The sequence below is a fragment of the Narcine bancroftii genome, chromosome 2 (genome assembly GCF_036971445.1).
Source record: "Narcine bancroftii isolate sNarBan1 chromosome 2, sNarBan1.hap1, whole genome shotgun sequence".
In the NCBI taxonomy this organism is placed as follows: domain Eukaryota; kingdom Metazoa; phylum Chordata; class Chondrichthyes; order Torpediniformes; family Narcinidae; genus Narcine; species Narcine bancroftii.
This window is the reverse complement of record NC_091470.1, coordinates 153,502,713-153,522,506: the sequence shown is the minus strand read 5'-3', so window position 1 is coordinate 153,522,506 and position 19,794 is coordinate 153,502,713. Positions and strand designations below refer to the sequence as shown.

The 19,794-nt window shown below is 44.6% G+C and overlaps 1 protein-coding gene across 1 annotated transcript; it reads left to right on the top strand.

The window, feature by feature from the left end:
* The first annotated feature begins 4,594 nt into the window (after nucleotides 1-4,594).
* LOC138754406 (proteasome subunit beta type-7-like) lies at nucleotides 4,595-19,155 on the top strand. The gene is made up of 8 exons (XM_069918639.1): nucleotides 4,595-4,704; nucleotides 6,304-6,397; nucleotides 12,472-12,569; nucleotides 13,284-13,424; nucleotides 14,508-14,623; nucleotides 15,706-15,764; nucleotides 16,518-16,669; nucleotides 18,069-19,155. The coding sequence occupies exons 1-8, from the start codon at nucleotides 4,640-4,642 to the stop codon at nucleotides 18,178-18,180; spliced, it is 837 nt and encodes a 278-aa protein (XP_069774740.1). The 5' UTR covers nucleotides 4,595-4,639; the 3' UTR covers nucleotides 18,181-19,155.
* Nucleotides 19,156-19,794: the final 639 nt, after the last annotated feature.

Below are 19,794 nucleotides of genomic sequence, written 5' to 3'. Positions count from 1 at the left end.
TGTTCAGGAATGACATTTGCACTCCCGTTCTGAGAGTGTGCAGTGTGTGAACCATGCACCCACGGGTGCTTCCTTCTCATTCATTCAGGTGCCTTACCATTCGGTGTGGACGATCATGTCTCTCCATCCGTCATGATCTCTGACCCTCTGAATTGTAGTTGTTGCCTCTTCTCCCTCGGTGAAGGCTCCCTCTTTGAGCTGAGACCATAGTCGATGGTGAGTTCATGATTATACAACGTAAAAATACTGAAGTGGTTTCCTATTGCCTTCTTCAGTTGCAGTGTTCATACTGGACAGGTCACCCTGGCCATTGACCTGCCCAGCATTTTTAGTTTTACAACCATAAATTCCAATTTGTAGAATCTGCTTGTAAAAACCATCCACCACCTGCAATCCATGGCTTCATGTGACCCTAATAGGGAGGCTAAACAGATATTACACCTTGCCCAAAGGTGACCTACTGGCTATTGGATAGAAGGAGCCTTTCACCTCCTTTTGCTGAGCAATTGCACAGCATGAACACTGTAGCTTCCTTCTACGGATCTGTTTAAATCCCCTTCCCTATCAGACCAGGCAAAGCATGTATCACTGCCCTGCAGCAGAGCCCTGGGAGACGCTGGAGAAACAGTGTTGGCAGTGACTGCAAATCATTGACCAATGTTCAGCAATTGATGCTGTGGCTCAATCAAGGGCTCGGTGAAGGGGGAACGGCTCTGTGCCCATTGCTGGGCAAGCGCTTCACACTTCAGCAGGCTGTGGGCTGGAGGGTTTGATTAAAGTAGGTTCTGGTCTTGGTCCCGATTAACATCTCGAGAGGGCATCCCTTATTGATGCATGCTCTCCTTGGCCATGACATCTCCACTGCCTGTCAACATGGGTTGCACAGGGATAATCTGGATTTAGATCTGATACATTGGGAGGGTTCGGACACTTTATGGATCTTAGCCCTTGTGATTTACTTCTGAGTAATTTATCAATTTCTGTGAAATCGTAGCATTTAAGGTTGTTGCTTTGGAAGAGTTAAGACCATAAAGCACAGGAGCAGAAATAGGCTATTCAGCCATTCATTCATGAATTTAAATTTAGACATACAGCACAGTAGCAGGCCTTTTCGGCCCATGAACCCATGCTGCCCAATTACACCCAATTGACCTACACCCCCAGTATGTTTTTGAACAGAGAGAGGAAACTGGAGCACCCAGAGGAAACTCACACAGGCATGGGGAGAACGTACAGTCTCCGTACAGACAGCACTTGATTGGAAGCCTGGCCGCTGGTACTGTAACAGCATTGTGTTAACTGCTTCGCTAACCTTGCCATCCATTTTCCTACTCTTCCCCACTGCCCGGCCTTCTCCCCATCAATCCTGGCTAGCTAGGGCATCAAAGGTTGTGGATTTAATCCCATATAATGACAATATATCAGTGATGGATAATGAGATCATACAGAGTGAATAAACTGCACCATGGAATATTTAAAATGTTTGCAACCCTGGAGAGGTTTTAGTAGAATAAGTATTTTAAAACTAGAAAATTATCAGATGGGTGTTGGGAAGGTAGGGTTTTTGAAAAGAGCTTGGACAGACTTGTTATTCTAGCTTTGGAATTTTCCTTTCAAAGGAAATTAAAGCTGATTTATTGCAATGTGCCTTTTTTGTAAAATTGTTCCTTTGGGAAAATGTTTATCTTAGTGAGACAGTTTATTATTTTTGGTTAATTTTAATTTGGCCTTGTGACTCACAGCTCCTTGTGCTCAGTGACCACTCTGACAGTGAACACAATCTCCCTTCAACCGGGTTCAGAATAGGCTGTTTTGTTGGGTGTAAGGTAGTTCACTAGCAGTGTGCCTTGTTCCTGTGTCAGATTGCACCACCATATTGGGCCTCAACTCAATTCAATAGCACGGGAAAGTGAGGTTTATATCCGCAAGGTTTGATAACTAGAGTTCCTTGGTCAGTGTTCTTTGGCCATTTGTTCAGTGAAATTTTAGTCCTGAAATTCCTCACTCAGTGGTTGGTGTCTTGTGGCAACAGGAATAATGAGCAGTTGATGTTCCCGCCAGGAAGTGATGAGGATTAACCAAGGGCATATCTCCCTTTTCCTCCTGCCTCAGCTCTGAAAGCATCATTCAAATACTTTCCTTTGGCCATTGGAAAACACCATCAACAGCAAACTAGATCAGGCTGTCCCTGAATATGTGGGAGGAAGAGCAAGGGGGCAAACAGAAGGAGCAATCTGTTAGAGTTCAGACCCTATGTTGCCACAGTGGTGAAACAATAATGCCATAGCAGTACTGTTCCCAATCACATACAAAGGGTCATTGACATCAGAACAAGACTAAATTAAAATTATCAATTAGAATTTGTTAAAATTGCATTAGCAGTAGCAAGAAAATGTATTGCAGTTACTTGGAAGTCAGATCAGCATTTGGGTATGGCATGAAGGAATGCAGAAATTCAAAGTTGCATTCCTTTGGAAAAAAATTACATATAATTTAAGAAATAAATATGCTGTGTTTTTACAAATTTGGCCCCCGTATACTCAAATATTAGGTTTAAATTTATAATGTTGTGCTTCCTGTGCCTCTAGGCCCACCAGAATCTCCTCTGGAATGTATTAAAAGATTTTGTTTAAGTATGTATGTTGGATGATATTCCTCTGTGCAAACCTGAAAGCTTTTCTTTCTTTTGTATAACTATATTTTATTTTCATATGACCTATTCTGAGGGAGGGGTGGGGGGGGTGGTTTAGTGGAGGAGACGATACACTGTCCTGTATGCAGTTTTAGATTGTTTTTCTGTTTGTATTCTGTATTAATATGTGAATTTAACTACTACATGTATGGAGAAAAGTTTAAATTCATTATTCAAAAAAAAAGGATCATTTACATCTATCTGCACTGTCAATACAGTGTCTGGGAGGAAGATCTGCACTCACTCATTTCACTCTGAGACAGCAAATAAAAGATGCAGTACAAAGGCATTGAGGTAACTGGGTGGAAGGTGCCCAAGGTGAGAGCATATGCTTCCCCAGATACATAAGAACATAAGAAATAGGAGCAGGAACCGGCCATCTGGCGCGTCGAGCCTGCTCCACCATTCAATGTGATCACAGCTGATCTGATGATCAGCTTATCTGCACCTTCCTACCTTTCCCCATATCCCTTAATTCCTCTACTTTGTAAAAATCTATCCAACTTTGTCTTAAATATGTTCATTGAGTTTGCCTCCACTGCTTCAATGGGTGATGAATTCCACAGATTCACTGCCCTCTGGGAGAAGCAGTCCTTCCTCATCTCCATCCTAAATTTACTACCCTGAATCTTGAGGCTACGTCTTCTAGTTCTGGTCTCCCCACCAATGGGAACAATTTACCTTCCTCTATCTTGGCCTTTCATGATTTTATACGTTTCTATAAGATCCCCTCTCATTCTTCTAAATTCCAGTGAATACAGCCCCAGACGACTTAATCTCTCCTCATAGGCCAACCCCTTCATCCCTGGAATTAACCTGGTGAACCTCCCCTGCACCGCTTCCAATGCCAGTACATGCTTCCTCCAATAAGGAGACCAGAACTGCATGCAGTACTCCAGATGTAGCCTCAACAGTACCCGAAGTTCCAGTGAGATGAAACACAGCAAATAGTCTCATGGGGTGGCAGGAGCTGTGCCCCTTAAATTCCCCTCAGTGACTTGCACATTCAATTTCTAAGAGGAGTGAGGGAAGCCCCTGCAGACACTAAGGTTTACGGATAAGTCTGAAGTGATGCATTTTGGAAGGACACACCAGAAGGCTGAGTACAGGGTGAACGGTCAATTACTTAAGAATGTGGATGAACAGAGAGACCTTGGGTTCAAATCCATACATTCCTCAAGGTCGCTGCACAAGTTGATAGGATAGTTAAGAAGGCCTATGGGATGCTGGGCTTCATTAATGGGGGATTGAGTTCAAGAGTCGAGAGATCATGTTGCAACTCTACAAATCTCTGGTGAGACCACACTTAAGAGTATTGTGTTCAGTTCTGGTCACCTCATTATAGGAAGGATGTGGAAGCTATGGAGAGGGTACAGAGGAGATTTATCAGGATGCTGCCTAGATTGGAAAATAAGCCTTATGAGGCAAGGTTAGCAGGGCTGGGACTTTTCTCTTTGGAGCGTAGAAGAATGAGAAGGAGGATACAAGAGGCATAGAAAGGATGGACAGCCAGCACCTGTTTCCCAGGGCAGGAATAGCAAACACTAGAGGACATATGTACAAAGAGAAGGGAGAGAAGTTTAGTGGGAGACATTAGGGGTAGGTTTTTTACATGGAGAGTTGCGGGTGCCTGGAATGCCTTGCCAGGGATGGTGGTGGAGGCTGGAACATTAGGGGGATTTAAGAGACTCTTAGACAGGCACATGGATGAAAAGAAAATAGAGGGTTACAGGGTAGGATGGGTTTAGTACTTTTTTTAGGAATATATGGAGGGCCGAAGGGGCTGTGCTGATTTATTTAGGAGAGGTTTGGACTGAAGTCTGAGTTTGATCTCAGTATGATTTCAAAATAATTTTGGCAAAGGTGGCTAACCCAATCACATAAGGTTTAATTTGATAATCTGAAACTGAAAGTGTAAATGGGAAAAAGGCAGCTCCTCAGGACGACATGTTTAAGGACAAGCCATTTCTGAGTCTCCTGAAAGGAGGGTTCAGCTTTGACAACTGCAGCAGGTGAGCAGATGGGTGGGAGTGGGTTGGAAGGATGGGAGGAAGAGGAACAAAGGCTGGTAAGGGAATGAATTTCTGAATGAAGCCCAGGAGCAGAAAGTGAAGGAGGTGGGTGCAAGACTGTTGTCCGGTTGATGGCCACACTCCTTTCCAAGATTAGTCCCAATACTGACTTGCATCTACAGGTTCTAGGGTGCATGACACTGGGATTGATTGAGTTTAAAATTCGGGACAACTGAATGTTTTGAACAAAGTGTTGCAAAGTGAAACTGAAAGCAAGGCTTTCAGTGAGAGAGCTTTTGTTCAGACTTATTCAGCCTCTCCATTTCCAGTAAGCACATTTACAGAAAATACTGAGGTTTTGTGTGTGCCTCATTTTGCAAGATTATCGTCCTGGCTCAAACCCTCCTCCTCATCCCCTTGCCTCCCTTCACTTCCCTGCCATCCCCACTCTATTTCTCCTCTCACCTCCGTATCATTGTTCCCTCCTTTCCCACCCTTCATCTTTCCTTCTTATCTGTGGAAGACTCTTATTTGGGCTCAAGAACCTTCACTTCCCGAAGACACTGCCTCTCAGTGCAAATGATTCCTCATCTCTGTATATCCTTCTCCTCTTGGTATATCACTCAGGTTTGACTGTGTTCCCGCAGCCTTTTTAACAATGAGGTTTGGGGTAAGCAGAGATGTAAGTCATGTCTGATACCATTGTTTCATTGCAACACCCTCCCATCAACCCCTCTTCCCATCACCACCTTGACGACTACTGTCCAAAAAGATATCAGGGGTTAATGATTAGAAGGGCTCTAGGATATTTTGGCGCTCACAATTTGGCACTGGACATTTTGGTGGCCACAGTTTAGCTCTGGACATTTTGGCCCGCCACCCCACACACCGTCAGCTGGCCAACTCCATCCTGCCGCTCTGCCTGAACCCCTGTCATTGCAGAAACTCCCTCCCCCAAGGAAACTGCTCCCCCAGCAAACAAGGGCCTTTTGTAGCTTATAGCGATATATTTAAATAATTAAAAACAGTCGGGGAACAATCAAAAACAAGGGCTTTTGGTAAATTATAATGATTTGTTTATTATATTTATCGTAAGTTTAATTACATATAATAGAATATATAATTAATTGAATTTAAAATTATTTTAAAAATTAAAAACTCTGATTAAAAACAATCCAGTTGTCATAAAAATGTATTAAATTATTAAAAATTGTTCATTAAAATAATTAATCTAACCGTTCTTTCTCCACACAACCACCATGACTATGACCACTGTTGCTGTTCTCTCTCTGCAGTGTCATTTAGGAGGGAGTTTCTGAAACGGCAGGGGTTCAATGCCAGGAGGGGGAGGGGCAGGGAACCAGGTCAGTGCCAACAGTTGGCGCCAAAATGTCCGAAGGGCTACCAAAATTTTTTTGCCAAGTTGTCTGTCACCAAAATGTGAGCAGCAAAATATCTGATTCCAGATTAGGGGTAGAACCCTGTGACTAAATGTTTTGGTCAGACCCTGATACAAAGGGTGCATGCATTTGGCCCAACCAGTTCAATTTCTCTGTAACTCGCTCCCTGCATCTTTTACAAGCCTGCCCTGTCTTTCAGGAACACAGCGTTGGAGGGAGATCTGCAGCAGGTGGGCTTCAAAGCTCCAAAACCAAAGAAGACAGGCACCACCATCGCTGGAATAATCTTCAAGGTAACTAGTTACCACTCGCAGTTGTGTCCCAAGGTGGCCTGGAATCTCCAGCAGGGCCCGAGATGGCAAGATACAGATCTGGCTCAGCAGTTAAATCCTAGTATAGCACTGTAGACAATTGGATGAACAATCCAGTATCCTGAGTTCAAATTCCACCCTAGAGTTTGAATTAAGGTAATCATCTGGAATTTAAAAGCCAAAAAATGGAGATGAGCACAAAGCCAGCAGATAGTTGTAAATATTGGTTCATTAATGCCCTATCAATATAACAAATTTCCACCTCACAAACATTCAAAACCATGCTGAGGTAGTAGGTCATTTGGCCAGCACAGGCTCAAGGGTGTGTGTCTAAATTTAAAATTTATCAACATCTTTGTACTGGTCCCTGAATAGAAGTATTCCATTTAAATGGTCACCAACTGCCTAACTGAATCAAACATTTTACAGAGAACATTTTTAGAGTCTATCCTGATAACTGGCAGGATAGAACCACCAGACATGAGGGCCTTTGTAGTATACAGGTCATAGGTCAGCATTGACACGTTGGGTCAAAGACTTGTATCTGTGACTCAAATAACCCTGAGAGTCCACAGTTCTGATTATAGATCACATAAGATTAACTGGATCAGGTCAAACATTGGAGAGGAAATCTCCCCTTGATTGCAATGTACAGTCCTTCCTTCGCTCCTTCATGTTGAACAGTACCTGGAAGACGCACTGACACTCAAGATAGGGTTGTAAAGAAAGCATATGGCATATGGCCTTCATAAATCAAAATATTGAGTATAGGAGATGGGATGTTATGGTAGAGTTGTGTAAAACATTGGTGAGGCCAAATTTGGTGATTTCTGTGTAATTTTTGTCACCTAACTACAGGAAAATATCAATAAGATTGAAAGAGTGCAGAGAAGATTTACTAAAATGTTGCCCGGACTTCAGGAACTGAGTTACAAGGGAAAATTAAACAGGTTAGGACTTTATTCCCTGGAGTGTAGAAGAATGAGGGGAGGTTTGATAGAGGTTTACAAAATTATGAGGGGTATAGACAAATTAAGTGCAAGTAGGCTTTTTCCACTAAAGAGGGTGAGATATAAGCTGGAAGACATGGGTTAAGGTGGAACATTAGCAGGAATATCTTTACACAGAGACTGGTGGGTGTGTAGAATGAGTTGCCAGCTGAAGTGGTGAATGTGGGCTTACATTTTATATTTAAGAAAAGATTGGACAGGTACATGGATGGGAGAATAGATGTGAAGGGCTATGAACTGGTGCAGGTCAGTGGAACTAGGCAGAATAATAGTTCAGCAGGGCTGAAGGGCCTGTTTTCTGTACTGTAATGTTCTATGGTCCTATGATAATTTATATTGCTCACCCGGGTTGGCTTGATGGCAATGTTGTTGGCCCAGACGTGAAGGGCCATTGACACATAGTGATTCTGAGGGACTCTTTTGCTTCTCTTTCTCTGACTGTAAGAGACGCTTCAGGCAATGTCTGCCAATGGTAAATCAACCTGCCTTACAGCAGATGAAAGCAAATTTTGTGTAATATTGCACTGTCTTTATTACATGACAATAAATTGAAATATGGATCTTGAATCTTGAATGTTGATATAATAGAGGAGGGTGCCAACAACACCCGAGAAGATCCCCATCTTCTCCACTGGTATGGTCCATCACATGGGACGTAACTGCAAGAGTGGGTCAACATGTAATATGTGCATTGGTTCAGGATAGTACCTGATAGAAGTGACCAGCTCAGGTTCCTCATGGAGATAAAGTGCTCCCTTTACACTTGAGGACACTGTCTCTGGTCTTGTATGGCACTCCAACCATGCTAAATAAGATTGTATCAGAACAGCTCACAAATGATTTCCATGTGGCATGAAAGGCATCGGCATAAAAAGACGTCATCACAGCTGAGAAGTGGTCGATCCTTCACCCTGCCATTACAAGCATCCCTCGCTTGATAAGAAAGATGAAAGGACATGATGGGAACAACACCTAAGAATGAGGAGCATCAGGGCATTGTTTTCTAAACAGCACACAATAAGGAAAGCTGAGCAATCTCACAGTCAGCGTATCCGACTAGAGTGCTGCAGTCCTTCCAAACCCACTTGTGGAAAATGGTGGCACTGTCAGAGTTGCTGTAACAGCAGCGGTGCAACCGGGGCGGACCCACAGAGAGCAGAGACACAGCAGTCACGTGGGGTCCAACCCCACATCAGCTCCGTACAGGCTTTAAAGGGCCTGTGAATGGAGATAACGGTGGTTTCATTTAAAAATACTGCAACTGTGCCCAAGATGGCGGCGCCAATGATCAGCAGCAGCCACGAGGGTTGCAGACTCCAGGGAAGCAGAGGCGCCAGAAAATAAGGATACAACCCCCCTCCCCCCTACTGTTTGAGAAGGAGAAGCAGAGGCAGAGGAGATGACCTATGGGACAGTAACCACGGCGGCGGACCAGTGAGGGGCTCTGAGGCTGAAGAACACAAGATGGCACGTTATTGGTGACTCAAGGTGAGGAACCCATTTAGGCTGCGGGCTGCTGGTGACTGACGGGCTCAAGACTGACTGAAGGCACAACAGGTATTGGAACTGGGATGCGAGAGGGTGTTAAGGGCACTGAAGGGTTCCTGGATCTCGGGCTGATGGTTTAGACTCGTGAGGGTGCAGGGGCTGCAGCAGTGCTGAACATGAATCCATTGACACATGGTGATTCTGAGGGATTCTTTTGCTTCTCTTTCTCTGACTATAAGAGACGTTTCAGGCAATTTCTGCCAATGGTAAATCAACCTACCTTACAGCAGATGAAAGCAAATTTTGTGTAATATTGCACTGTCTTTATTACATGACAATAAATTGAAATATGGATCTTGAATCTTGAATGTTGATATAATAGAGGAGGGTGCCAACAACACCCGAGAAGATCCCCATCTTCTCCACTGGTATGGTCCATCACATGGGAAAGACAAAATCTTTATGTTTTTAAATTTTTTTTAAATTTTTCACACTATGAACCATATTAACCAAAATACACACCAACATTTCCCTCTTGAATATACATAGTGGCATTTTCTCCCCTTTTTCCCCCCTCCCTTCCCTCCCTCCTTCCCACCCCCATCCCTACCCACTAAACATTCAATATATACAGTAAACCTATTAAACAATGTCATCACACAATGAAAATAAACAAGAAAATTGTGTAATCTACTTTTACACATTGGATCAGTTCATTTCGTCGTCTTCTCATTCTATCATTTTAGGGGGTGGAGGTCCACGGTAGGCCCTCTCTATTGTGTTCCATGTACGGTTCCCAAATTTGTACGAATACTGTGACTTTATTTTTTAAATTATATGTTATTTTTTTCCAATGGAATCATTTATTCATTTCTATGTACCATTTCTGTATTTTCAGGCTCTCTTCTGATTTCCAGGTTGACATTATACATTTTTTTCCTACAGCTAAGACTATCATAATAAATCTTTTTTGCGCTTCATCCAGTTTGAGGCCTAATTCTTTACTTCTTATATTACTTAGAAGAAAGATCTCTGGATTTTTTGGTATGTTGCTTTTTGTGATTTTATTTAATACCTGGTTTAGATCTTCCCAAAACTTTTCCACTTTCTCACATGCCCAAATTGCATGTACTGTTGTTCCTGTTTCCTTCTTACAGCGAAAACATCTATCTATACTGTTGGGTCCCATTTATTTAACTTTTGGGGCGTGATATATAGCCTGTGTAACCAATTATATTGCATCATGCGTAACCTCATGTTTATTGTATTTCTCTTAGTTCCGGAGCATAGCTTTTCCCATGTTTCATTCTTTATCTTTATGTTTAGATCTTGTTCCTACTTTTGTTTGGGTTTACAGCTTATTTCCTTCTTCTCTTTCTCTTGCAGTTTGATGTACATGTTTGTTATAAATCTTTTAATTATCATTGTGTCTGTAATCACATACTCAAAGCTGCTTCCTTCTGGTAACCTCAGCCTGCTTCCCAATTTGTCCTTCAAGTAGATTTTCCATTGGTGGTATGCAAACATTGTACCATGAGTTATACTATATTTGTACTTCATTTGTTCAAAAGATACTAAATTATTCCCCAAAAAACAATTTTCTATTCTTTTGATCCCTTTTCTCTCCCATTCTCTAAAGGAAAGGTTATCTATTGTGAAAGGCATTAGTTGATTTTGCATCAGTAATAATTTTGGTAGTTGGTAATTTGTTTTTTTTTCTTTCTACGTGAATCTTCTTCCAAATGTTGAGCAGATGGTGCAGTACTGGTGAACTTCTATGTTGCACCAGTTTTTCATCCCACTTATAAAGTATATGTTCAGGTACCTTCTCCCCTATTTTATATAGCTCTAACCTGATCCAATCTGGTTTTTCCCTTGTTTGATAAAAATCTGATAGATATCTTAATTGTGCTGCTCTATAATAATTCTTAAAGTTTGGTAGCTGTAAGCCCCCTTGTTTGTACCATTCTGTTAATTTATCTAGCACTATCCTCGGTTTCCCCCCTTTCACAAAATCTTTATGTTGAGGCAGAAGATCGATCTTGACAACTTCCATCTCCACCATCACAGAAGCCACTTTTTGGTCAATTCAATTAACTCCATGTGGTATCAAGATTCAGGTTCCCTTTAATAGTTTAGATCATGTAATATGACATGGAATTGTCTTCTGACTGCCGTAAGGCAGATGAAGAGTCACCATTAGTGTCGCCCAGTGCCCATTACAGTAAGAGAGAAAGAGAAACAAGGGAGGGTCCCTTCAGAGCCACAGAGTGTCTGCAGATTTGCCATCCAGTGCTCCCACAATCTCTGCAGCCCCACATACTCAGCAACCTCTCATGCACCTGTTTGTTCCGTCGGCAACCCGAGTTCCAGAAACAAACCTCCAACACAATCAGGAAGCCTTCAGTGCCCGAGGCACTTCAGGATTCCTTCTTACCCTCAGCCTCCTCTCAAATCCCAGATCTAATACCTGGTTCCCTATGAGCCAGTCTCCAACAGCCCACAGCCCATGTGGATCCCCTGACTGCAGGTCACCCGAGGAACTGCTGAGAGCACTGCAGCAAGGCTATGGAATCAAACAACACCTTGGCTGGAGTATTGAAGATGTGCTCCAAAGCTGGCAGCTCCTCAAGAGCAAAGCTGTTCCTGTACATTTGCAACATTGATGCCCACCCTACAGTGGGGAAAGCATGACCTGGTCACAGAACACAGGGCAAATTCATATCCGCTCATGACATCCAGTCAGCCTATTCTCAATCAGTACCAAAAAATGGAAGGTGTTGTTGATGGAGCTCTCCAGCAGCAGGCACCATTAACTTGGTCAGAGGTGCCCAGTTTGGATTTGATAGAAGCACAGCTCCGCAACCATTGTACAAACATGGAATAAAGAGCTGAATTCTAGGAGGAGGTGAGAACAACAGCCCTTAGCATTAAGGTAGTGGTTGACTGAGTGTGGCCACAAGGAGTTATAGAAACACAGGGGCAGAACAATGTGGCCCTTTAAGCCTGCTCTGTCATTCAGTGTGACCTTGTCTGTTGCTCCACCTTGACATCATATTTCCATGCTCTCCCCATATATACTCAAATACTAGTTGAGTTTTGGGGACCAATTTTTTGGGCCATATTTGAGGGGGGTACTGCTTTTGACCACAGTAAGTCCCTGCTTCGTTCAAGGTGTCGGGATCTTGGATAGCTGGGACTGGGTAGTAAGTCAGCATTCAGGGTTACAGGAGCTGGGATGGGTGGGCAGCTGGTGTGAGGGTCCACGGTTAGGTCATTGGGACCTTGGATGGGCAGGCGGTCAGGGCGGTGGGTGTGCAGATGGACTGGCAGTCGGGACGTTGGGAGTGCAGATTGGCGGGTGGTTGGGAGTGCGGATGGACGGGTGGTCAAGGCCAAAAATAGGGAGGTTGACTTTTACAGGAGTATCTGCATGGGTCACACAGAAAACACACCATCTTCGGGACAAGAAAGGGGGGAGGCGGTGTCGACTATTACATGAGTCTTGTGTCTCAGCATCTATTTCATTCTTATATATGTATATGTTTTGTTGTGTAGGACGGGGTGATCTTGGCATCTGATACCCGGGCCACCAATGACATGGTTGTGGCTAACAAGGATTGCATTAAGATCCATCATATCTCTCCGAAGATTTAGTAAGTCTTATTCTTCAGTCATAGGATCAGTCTATCTGTCAAAATACCCCCTCCAATGGCCACACTGGTGAATGACCTCCTCTGTTCCAAAAAAACACCCGAGCTGATCCAACTTTTCTTATAACCGCAATCTGCCAGTTTTAGTGACGTCCTCATAAGATTCCCCTGAGGTTGCTCCAGTGCAGTCACATTTTCCCTGTGTCGGGAGATCAAAGCTATAGATATTATTCATTATCCAGCGATCCCATAGGAGACCCTCCCTGCTCCTTTATTTTATGTTCCTGAAATTTGTACTTGGAACATTAAAAGCATAAAATAAAACCCAAGAAACTGAGCTGAAGTCTAATGGAACCCTAGTGATGACAGTCCTCTATTCAGAACCATAGATCAGAACCATTTTACTTTGGATCCATGAACTTTAACTCTCTGACCAATCCATCTTGCCAAATGCTTTACTGAAGTTCATCAAATGTTGGTGACCTTCTTTGTCACCTCCTCAGAATATTCAATGACATCAAGCAGACACAACTCTGTTTAACAAATCCCTGGTGATTGGCCTTCGTGTCCTCTAAATGAAGGTTTCCACTCAACCTCAGAACTGTTCTAATAATCTGCACACCATTAAAGTTAAGGTCTCGCTCCGATACACTCTTGTGGTATGAACCTCCTGATCTCTCCCTGTGATAGTTACATCCACCCTCTCTCTTTTTCTAGCTGCTGTGGGGCAGGAGTGGCAGCTGACTGCAAGGTTACACTGCAATTGGTGATGTCCAACATCGAGCTCCACAGCCTGTCAACTGGGCGCCCGCCTCGTGTGGTCACTGTTAACCGGAAACTGAAACAGATGCTGTTCAGGTGTGAGGGCGGTGACAGAACAGGAGTCATTTAGTGAGAGGGCTCTTTGTTCATTAGAATTAAAGTGGGATTAAATGAGATTGGTTAGAGGTGCAAGGGTCAGGGTGTACGGAGGAGGAGGGGACTAGGATCTCTCAATGGCTTTTCTTTTATTTCCAGGCTCCAATCACATTTTCCCAGACTGACACTTCTCCTTTAGGGTCTTAACATAGCTCAGTGGCCAGGGGAGGGAGACCCAAGTTAAGCTGCCACCATATTGGGGTGGGATGTTCAGGGGAAGCAACACCTTGGAGTTATAAAAACACAATGCTGGGGAAATTCAGGAAGTCAATCAGCGTACTTTATATCGCAAAGATAAAAATAGATAGCCAATGTTTTGGGTTAGAGCCCTGCAGCTGTGGAAGGGAGTATGGATGAGTACATGGTCATAAAGCTTGAGAGTAGCAGGAAGTGCAGGTGGGTAGCAGTGGGAGAGAATCCCACAGAACTCCCTTGGAGAGCAAATGAAGACTTCTTCAGGGTTGGCATCCCTCAAAGAGATTTTGGAGAGTTTTGTAGTAGACAGGAGAAAACCATGAAAGTCTGCAGACACCATGGTTGAAGCCTGAAATGTTGGTTATGTATCTTTATCTTTGCTACATAAAGTACACTATTTGACCTGCTGAGTTTCTCCTGCATTGTGTTTTTACTTCAATCACAGTGTCTGCAAACTTTTGTGTTTCACCTACTCTGGAGTTGGGTGCTTCGTAATCACAGATATTAGTGGTCCTATGAAAGGTGAGAGATCCTCCTTCTCCAGGGCTTCATCCCTTCCAGTGCCCAGCTGACCAGAGGCAGCCCACAACAGGTCTGCCCAGTCACCCTAAAATGAAGAGCACGGTTCCAGTTACCATTTTATTACAGCTCTTCATCACTCACATCAGGGCAGAGCCACAGACGCCAAGTGAGAGACCCCTTTCAAAATGGTGATGGCCATCAACATGTTTTACCCAGGCTCCTCACTCCTCAGTTAGTATCCCGTGAAAGAGCAGGAATAAAACCAGCTCTTGATTTCAATGTAATCTCATCCTTGTTTTGCTGCAGGTACCATGGGCACATGGGACTATCAGTGATAATTGGGGGTGTGGACTGCACAGGGTCTCACCTCTACACAGTATATCCTCATGGTTCCACAGACGTACTGCCCTATGCTTCCATGGGTAAGGAGCAGTTAACACTCAGTCTGAAGAGTTAATTTATGGGCCAGCATCAACTCTGAAAAGTTGTAAACAAAAGGGAAACAGATGTCGGAGCTGCTGCATACATGCTGCATGAACAATGAAGAGGACACCACACAATGGTCTTCAGCAAAAACGTGCCGACATTTTTTTTTTCTCTACACCAACCTCCCTCCTCCCAGCAGCTTCCTCTGCAATCCCCCTGCCTTTTCGGTTTGCTCAAGATCTGCAGCTAATCCAAATGCTCCTCTCTCTCTTCCTTCTGATCCCCGTATGCGTCTTACATTTCCCAAATGTTACCAGCAGTGACCGGCACGACTCAAAGCCCCAGTAAGTATGTGGCCACAACAGCCCCACCCCCTCAGCCTCTGAGTCAAGTGACGTGGCAGCTATCTGGGTCTGTCCCACTACATAATGGTCTGGTGGGTTGATAGTCTGGCCTGATTTAGTCTGGTACTGCAAAGTGGTGATGGATGATCAGACTGGCTGGGATCCTGAGCTTTCTTTGGTGTGGGTTGTGATGTAGATGGCTGATCCTCACCATATGCTGGTTTCAAACAGTCATTCAAGACAGTGTCTGTCTTCCCATTCCACTGGATCACAAGATTCTTAGGTTGACCTTGTAAGGGCCATCGTAAACTTGCTGGAGTGGTTGATGAATGACACATACTTTAGCCCCCAGGTTAATGTTGGTGAATTGGCACCTGGCTAATGGTCAAAGGCCTGGCAGGGCTGACTCACTGTTCTCACACAGGCAGAATGGGCAGGGGTGCTAGTATCCAGAGGGTGACCAGTGCTTTGCGATTGTGGGCCAGGACCCAATGTCAGCATTGCAGCAAGCAGGGACATACAGGATGAGGATGGATGAGAGGGAGCAAGAGAGAAAGATGTACTGAGAACACCATACCCCAGTCAGCCCCTTGTGCTTGCTTTGCCATTCTGTAAGGTAGTGGCTGGTCTTTCTCCTCTGCACCACCAGACAGTCCAGTGGGAGAACACTGTGCTCAGAACTCAAGGTCTTTACTGGGACAATACTGAGTGCCTGTGTGTTTCCTCTGCAACAGGTTCAGGCTCTGAGGCTGCCATGGCTATTTTGGAGGATCGTTTCAAACCAAACATGGAGGTAAGTGAGCCCACTGTAGCCAAAGCCACATCTCTAGCCTTGAACTCCCAAAACCAAACAGTTTTATAGTGGGTTATGATGGGAAGTGCTCTTCAACCAAAAGGATATTGCATACTTTTTACAATTGACCTCAATCATTTGCTGCTCTTCAGCAGAACAAAGCTACCAGGATTCTTTTCATAAAGAGTTTTCCCTCCTGTTGGAGGATCTAAATCCTTCCCATTACTAGAAGAGCTACAAATAGTTCATGAACTCCCAAAGAAAGCCTGATGTCTTTCCCCTCCCATCCCCATAAACTCTGCCATTCCCCAATGCTCATTTCATCCTGCTCAAACCATCTTTTGCTATGTTACTCCAGTGCTAGTCCTTGGATTACTCTGGCTTGGGTCAAATCATCCCTGAACCCATCATTAATTCAGCATTGAGCCCAGGTTGGAGGTTATTCTAGACCCAGCTCGGAGTCAATGGGTCACTCTGACCCCAAGCCCTAGCTTGATTCTTGGGTTATTTATACCCTGAGCTTTGCGTTGCTCCAACGCAGGGCCTCTCCAGTACTTGAGTTCTGAGTGTTTGGCCCTGGGGTTCTCTGTCTCTTTGATTTAGATTATTCTCAGCTGATTCCCATGGTCATTGTAGCCTGGTCCTTGGGTGTCTCTAGCTCTAGGTCCTGGGCCTTTCCCATTCTGTGTAAGTTAATCCTCCCCTAACCCTGAGCACATCACAGAATCTCTGAGGCTATTCTCTTGTCTCCAGGAGGAAGAGGCCAAGCAGCTGATTCGTGATGCCATCACAGCCGGGATATTCTGCGACCTCGGTTCTGGGAGCAATGTTGACCTCCTCGTTATCACCAAGGACAGGACTGAGTATTTCCGTACTTTTGATAGTCTCAACAAAAAGGGAGATAAGTAAGTATACAACCTCCAGAGCCACTCAGTAAAGGCCAGGGACCACCTGTGGGAAGTGAGGAGAGGTGGGGGTGGGGGGGTGGGTGGTGGTTAGAAGTAAAACGTGGAAGTCTGGAGACACTGTGGTTGAAGTAAAAACCCAATGCTGGAAAAATGCAGCAGGTCAAATAATGTCCTTTATACAGCAAAAGATAAAATTACATAACCGACATTTTGGGCTTGAACCCTTCATCAAGGTACAGTATGGAAAAATGTTGGCAGGCATCCAAATCAAAGGATAAGGGGGGAGACGTGGTCGCAAAGGCAGGAGGTGGAGAAGGGAGGGAGGGGACAGCAGCGAGCAGGGGGAGGAGGGATGGCGATGGCTGGGTGAATAGAGAGGGAAGGGGTTGGAGAGCTAATGGAAAGAAAACAGGAGGAAGGGGAGAGAGAGGAAACGAGAGCAGGTGAGCAGAAACCAGAAAATCAGGTTTGCTCCTCCAATTTACGGTGGCTCCATAATCATGCAACATCGGATTTTCCATTGGGCACTCTCCAGCCGGATGGCATTGACACTGACTTTCTGCTACCTGTTCTCCTTTCCCTCTCCCTTCCCTTCCTCCTGCCAGCTCTCCACCCCTTCCCTCTCTATTCACCCTCCATCCCTCCTCCCCTTGCTTGTAGTTGTTCCCCCTCCTTTCTCCACCTATCACCTCCTGCCTTTGCAACCATGCCTCACCCTTACCCTTTTACTCAGACACTTGCTGACATATTTCCATACTGTGCCTCGATGAAGGGCTCAGGTCTGAAACGTCGGTTATGTAATGTTATCCTTGGTATATAAAGAACAGTATTTGACCTGCTGAGTTTCTTTAGTATTGTGTTCACAGAATAGAAAAACAAGAAGGATGAGGTTATAACTCACCGGTTAATCTTCAGTGGGAGGAGTGTTACCAATCCTGGTCACTGACGAAGGTGAGGGTGTGGTTGAGAATTCTACGGGGAACTATTGGGACTGAAGCCCTGCAGTTCGTGTACAGACTTGAGAAGTTGGTATTGTCCCCCACATAAAGGAAACATTCAAATTCCAAAAGGAATTTTCTCGGGGAGAAAATTTTCTATTGGCTGAGTGGTGAATAGCCAGATGACACATTGACAATAATTGGTTTTTTAAAAACTCAGCAAGGATGTGGAGGGTTCTTTTCTGTGCATTGCTTGTCAGAATAAGCAGGTGTCTTCAAAATGGAATCGGAAGAAAGGTTGAGGGGGTAGAACTGAAGGGAAGTTCTGAAAGCACAAGGAAGCAGAGCTAGTTACTAATACAAATGGCCTCTTTGTGTGCCAATCTGACTCCCACTCCACACTGTCATTCCATTCCCAAACTTTCAGGCATTGTATTGATTCCTACTGTTTCCTACAGGAAAGGAGTGTACAAGTACAAACAGGGCACCACTGCGGTGCTGACGGAATCAGTCACTCTGCTCCAAACTGATCTGGTGGAAGAAGTCATACAGAGGATGGACACTGAGTAACAAACGACGTCTCATCTGCTTTCCAGGATCCAGTAGGGTAATTGTACCACAGTATTTCAGTTGGAAGCAGATGCAATTTATCTTTGGCTGCACAGTTTTTTTTCGCATGATCGCAAAATGTCTCCTATAGTTTTCAAGCTTAGTCAATCAAATTGAGTAACCTAGAGTGTAAGGGCCCAGTGCTACTGTGGATTCTGCAACATCAGGAGCTTCCATCATGAGCTGATCACCCAGCCTGCTCCCACTGCCACGGTCTGTGACCTCCCACCAACTCGCTCCCATCTTGCTGGTGAAGTATCTCATTTACCTCTTAGTTAATCCCAAGAAATTTCCACTTGGCCAATCCCAGGGCCTCTTGGGTCTTCCTCAGCCAAGCTGGGACTCTGACCTTCAGCACAGCTGCTCTAGGAGTTTCTGACCTCCCCTCCCTCCCCCCACCCCTCCGTGCCTGCCTTTCCTACAAATCCCATGAATCAGTTGGGAACCACGAACAACTGTGAAACAAGGCAGATGTGTAGAAGAATTAAAGACAGACACTGAGGTTAAACACTCAGACATAATTTAATGGCATGATTGAAATGTTTTCAAAGTAGTCTAAGAATCTTTATATTGTTTAATCCCCCCAACATTTTTATAAATTACAATAATTAATAAAATGGGTTCGATTTTATCTGCTTTCTTTATAACGAAGTTACATTGTTCTGAAGTTTGCCCCAAACCTTTGTTAGGATCTTGCATATGAATAACATCTCCAAACAAAAGATTATGTGGATGCTAATCTCTGCCTTACTGGTATCTGAGGAGGAGCAAAACTACGTGTACAATCTACAGCATTTATTGATCAATTGAAGAACGCCTGTAACAATCTAAGATGCCTCATTAGTAGTTAATAAGTGATGATTTCTTTATCAAGCTCCGGAATATATTTCAATATTTTCCAAAAGTGGTCTATTAAAAATAATGGTGTGAAAGGAATGGTTGGTTCATGTGCTGGGCAGTCTTGTTCACACGCAGTACTTCCAGAAACAGTCCGAGAAGTTGTTCCGCTTTTTATCTGGTTTCCTGTTCCTTGTAGCAAGGAGTTTGTCAGAACCCACGTCTGAGTTGCTTCCATACAGAAACTGCCAGGGGGTAGAACAGAGGCAGGGCTGAAATAATATACAGGAGCTTCCCCCATATCTGGCACCAAGGGAGGGGTGGTGGGCAGGGGAGGTAGAGTGAGGCAGTGGTCAGATGAGGGGGTGGACAGGTGAGGAGGAGGAGAGGGAAGACACATTAGGGGAGGAGAGGTGGGGGGTGGACGGGTGTAGGAGAGGTGGGGAGAGGGGGACAGGGGAGGGTAATGAGGGGGGGTGGACAAGGGAGGGAGGAAACAGGTGAGGTGTTATGGGGTGGACGGGATAGGGGGAACGGGGGAAGGGGTGAGGGAGGTGGAGTGGCTGTGGGGTAGTGGACAAGTGAGGGAGAGTGGGATGAGGGGGTGGACAGGTGAGAGGTGAGAATGGGGTGAGGGGGTGGTAGGTGTGGGGGTGAGGGAGGGTGGGATGAGGGGGGGGTGAGGAGGGTGAAGGTTTGTGGACGGGGAGGTGGGTGTTTTGAACTCTCACCTCTCTC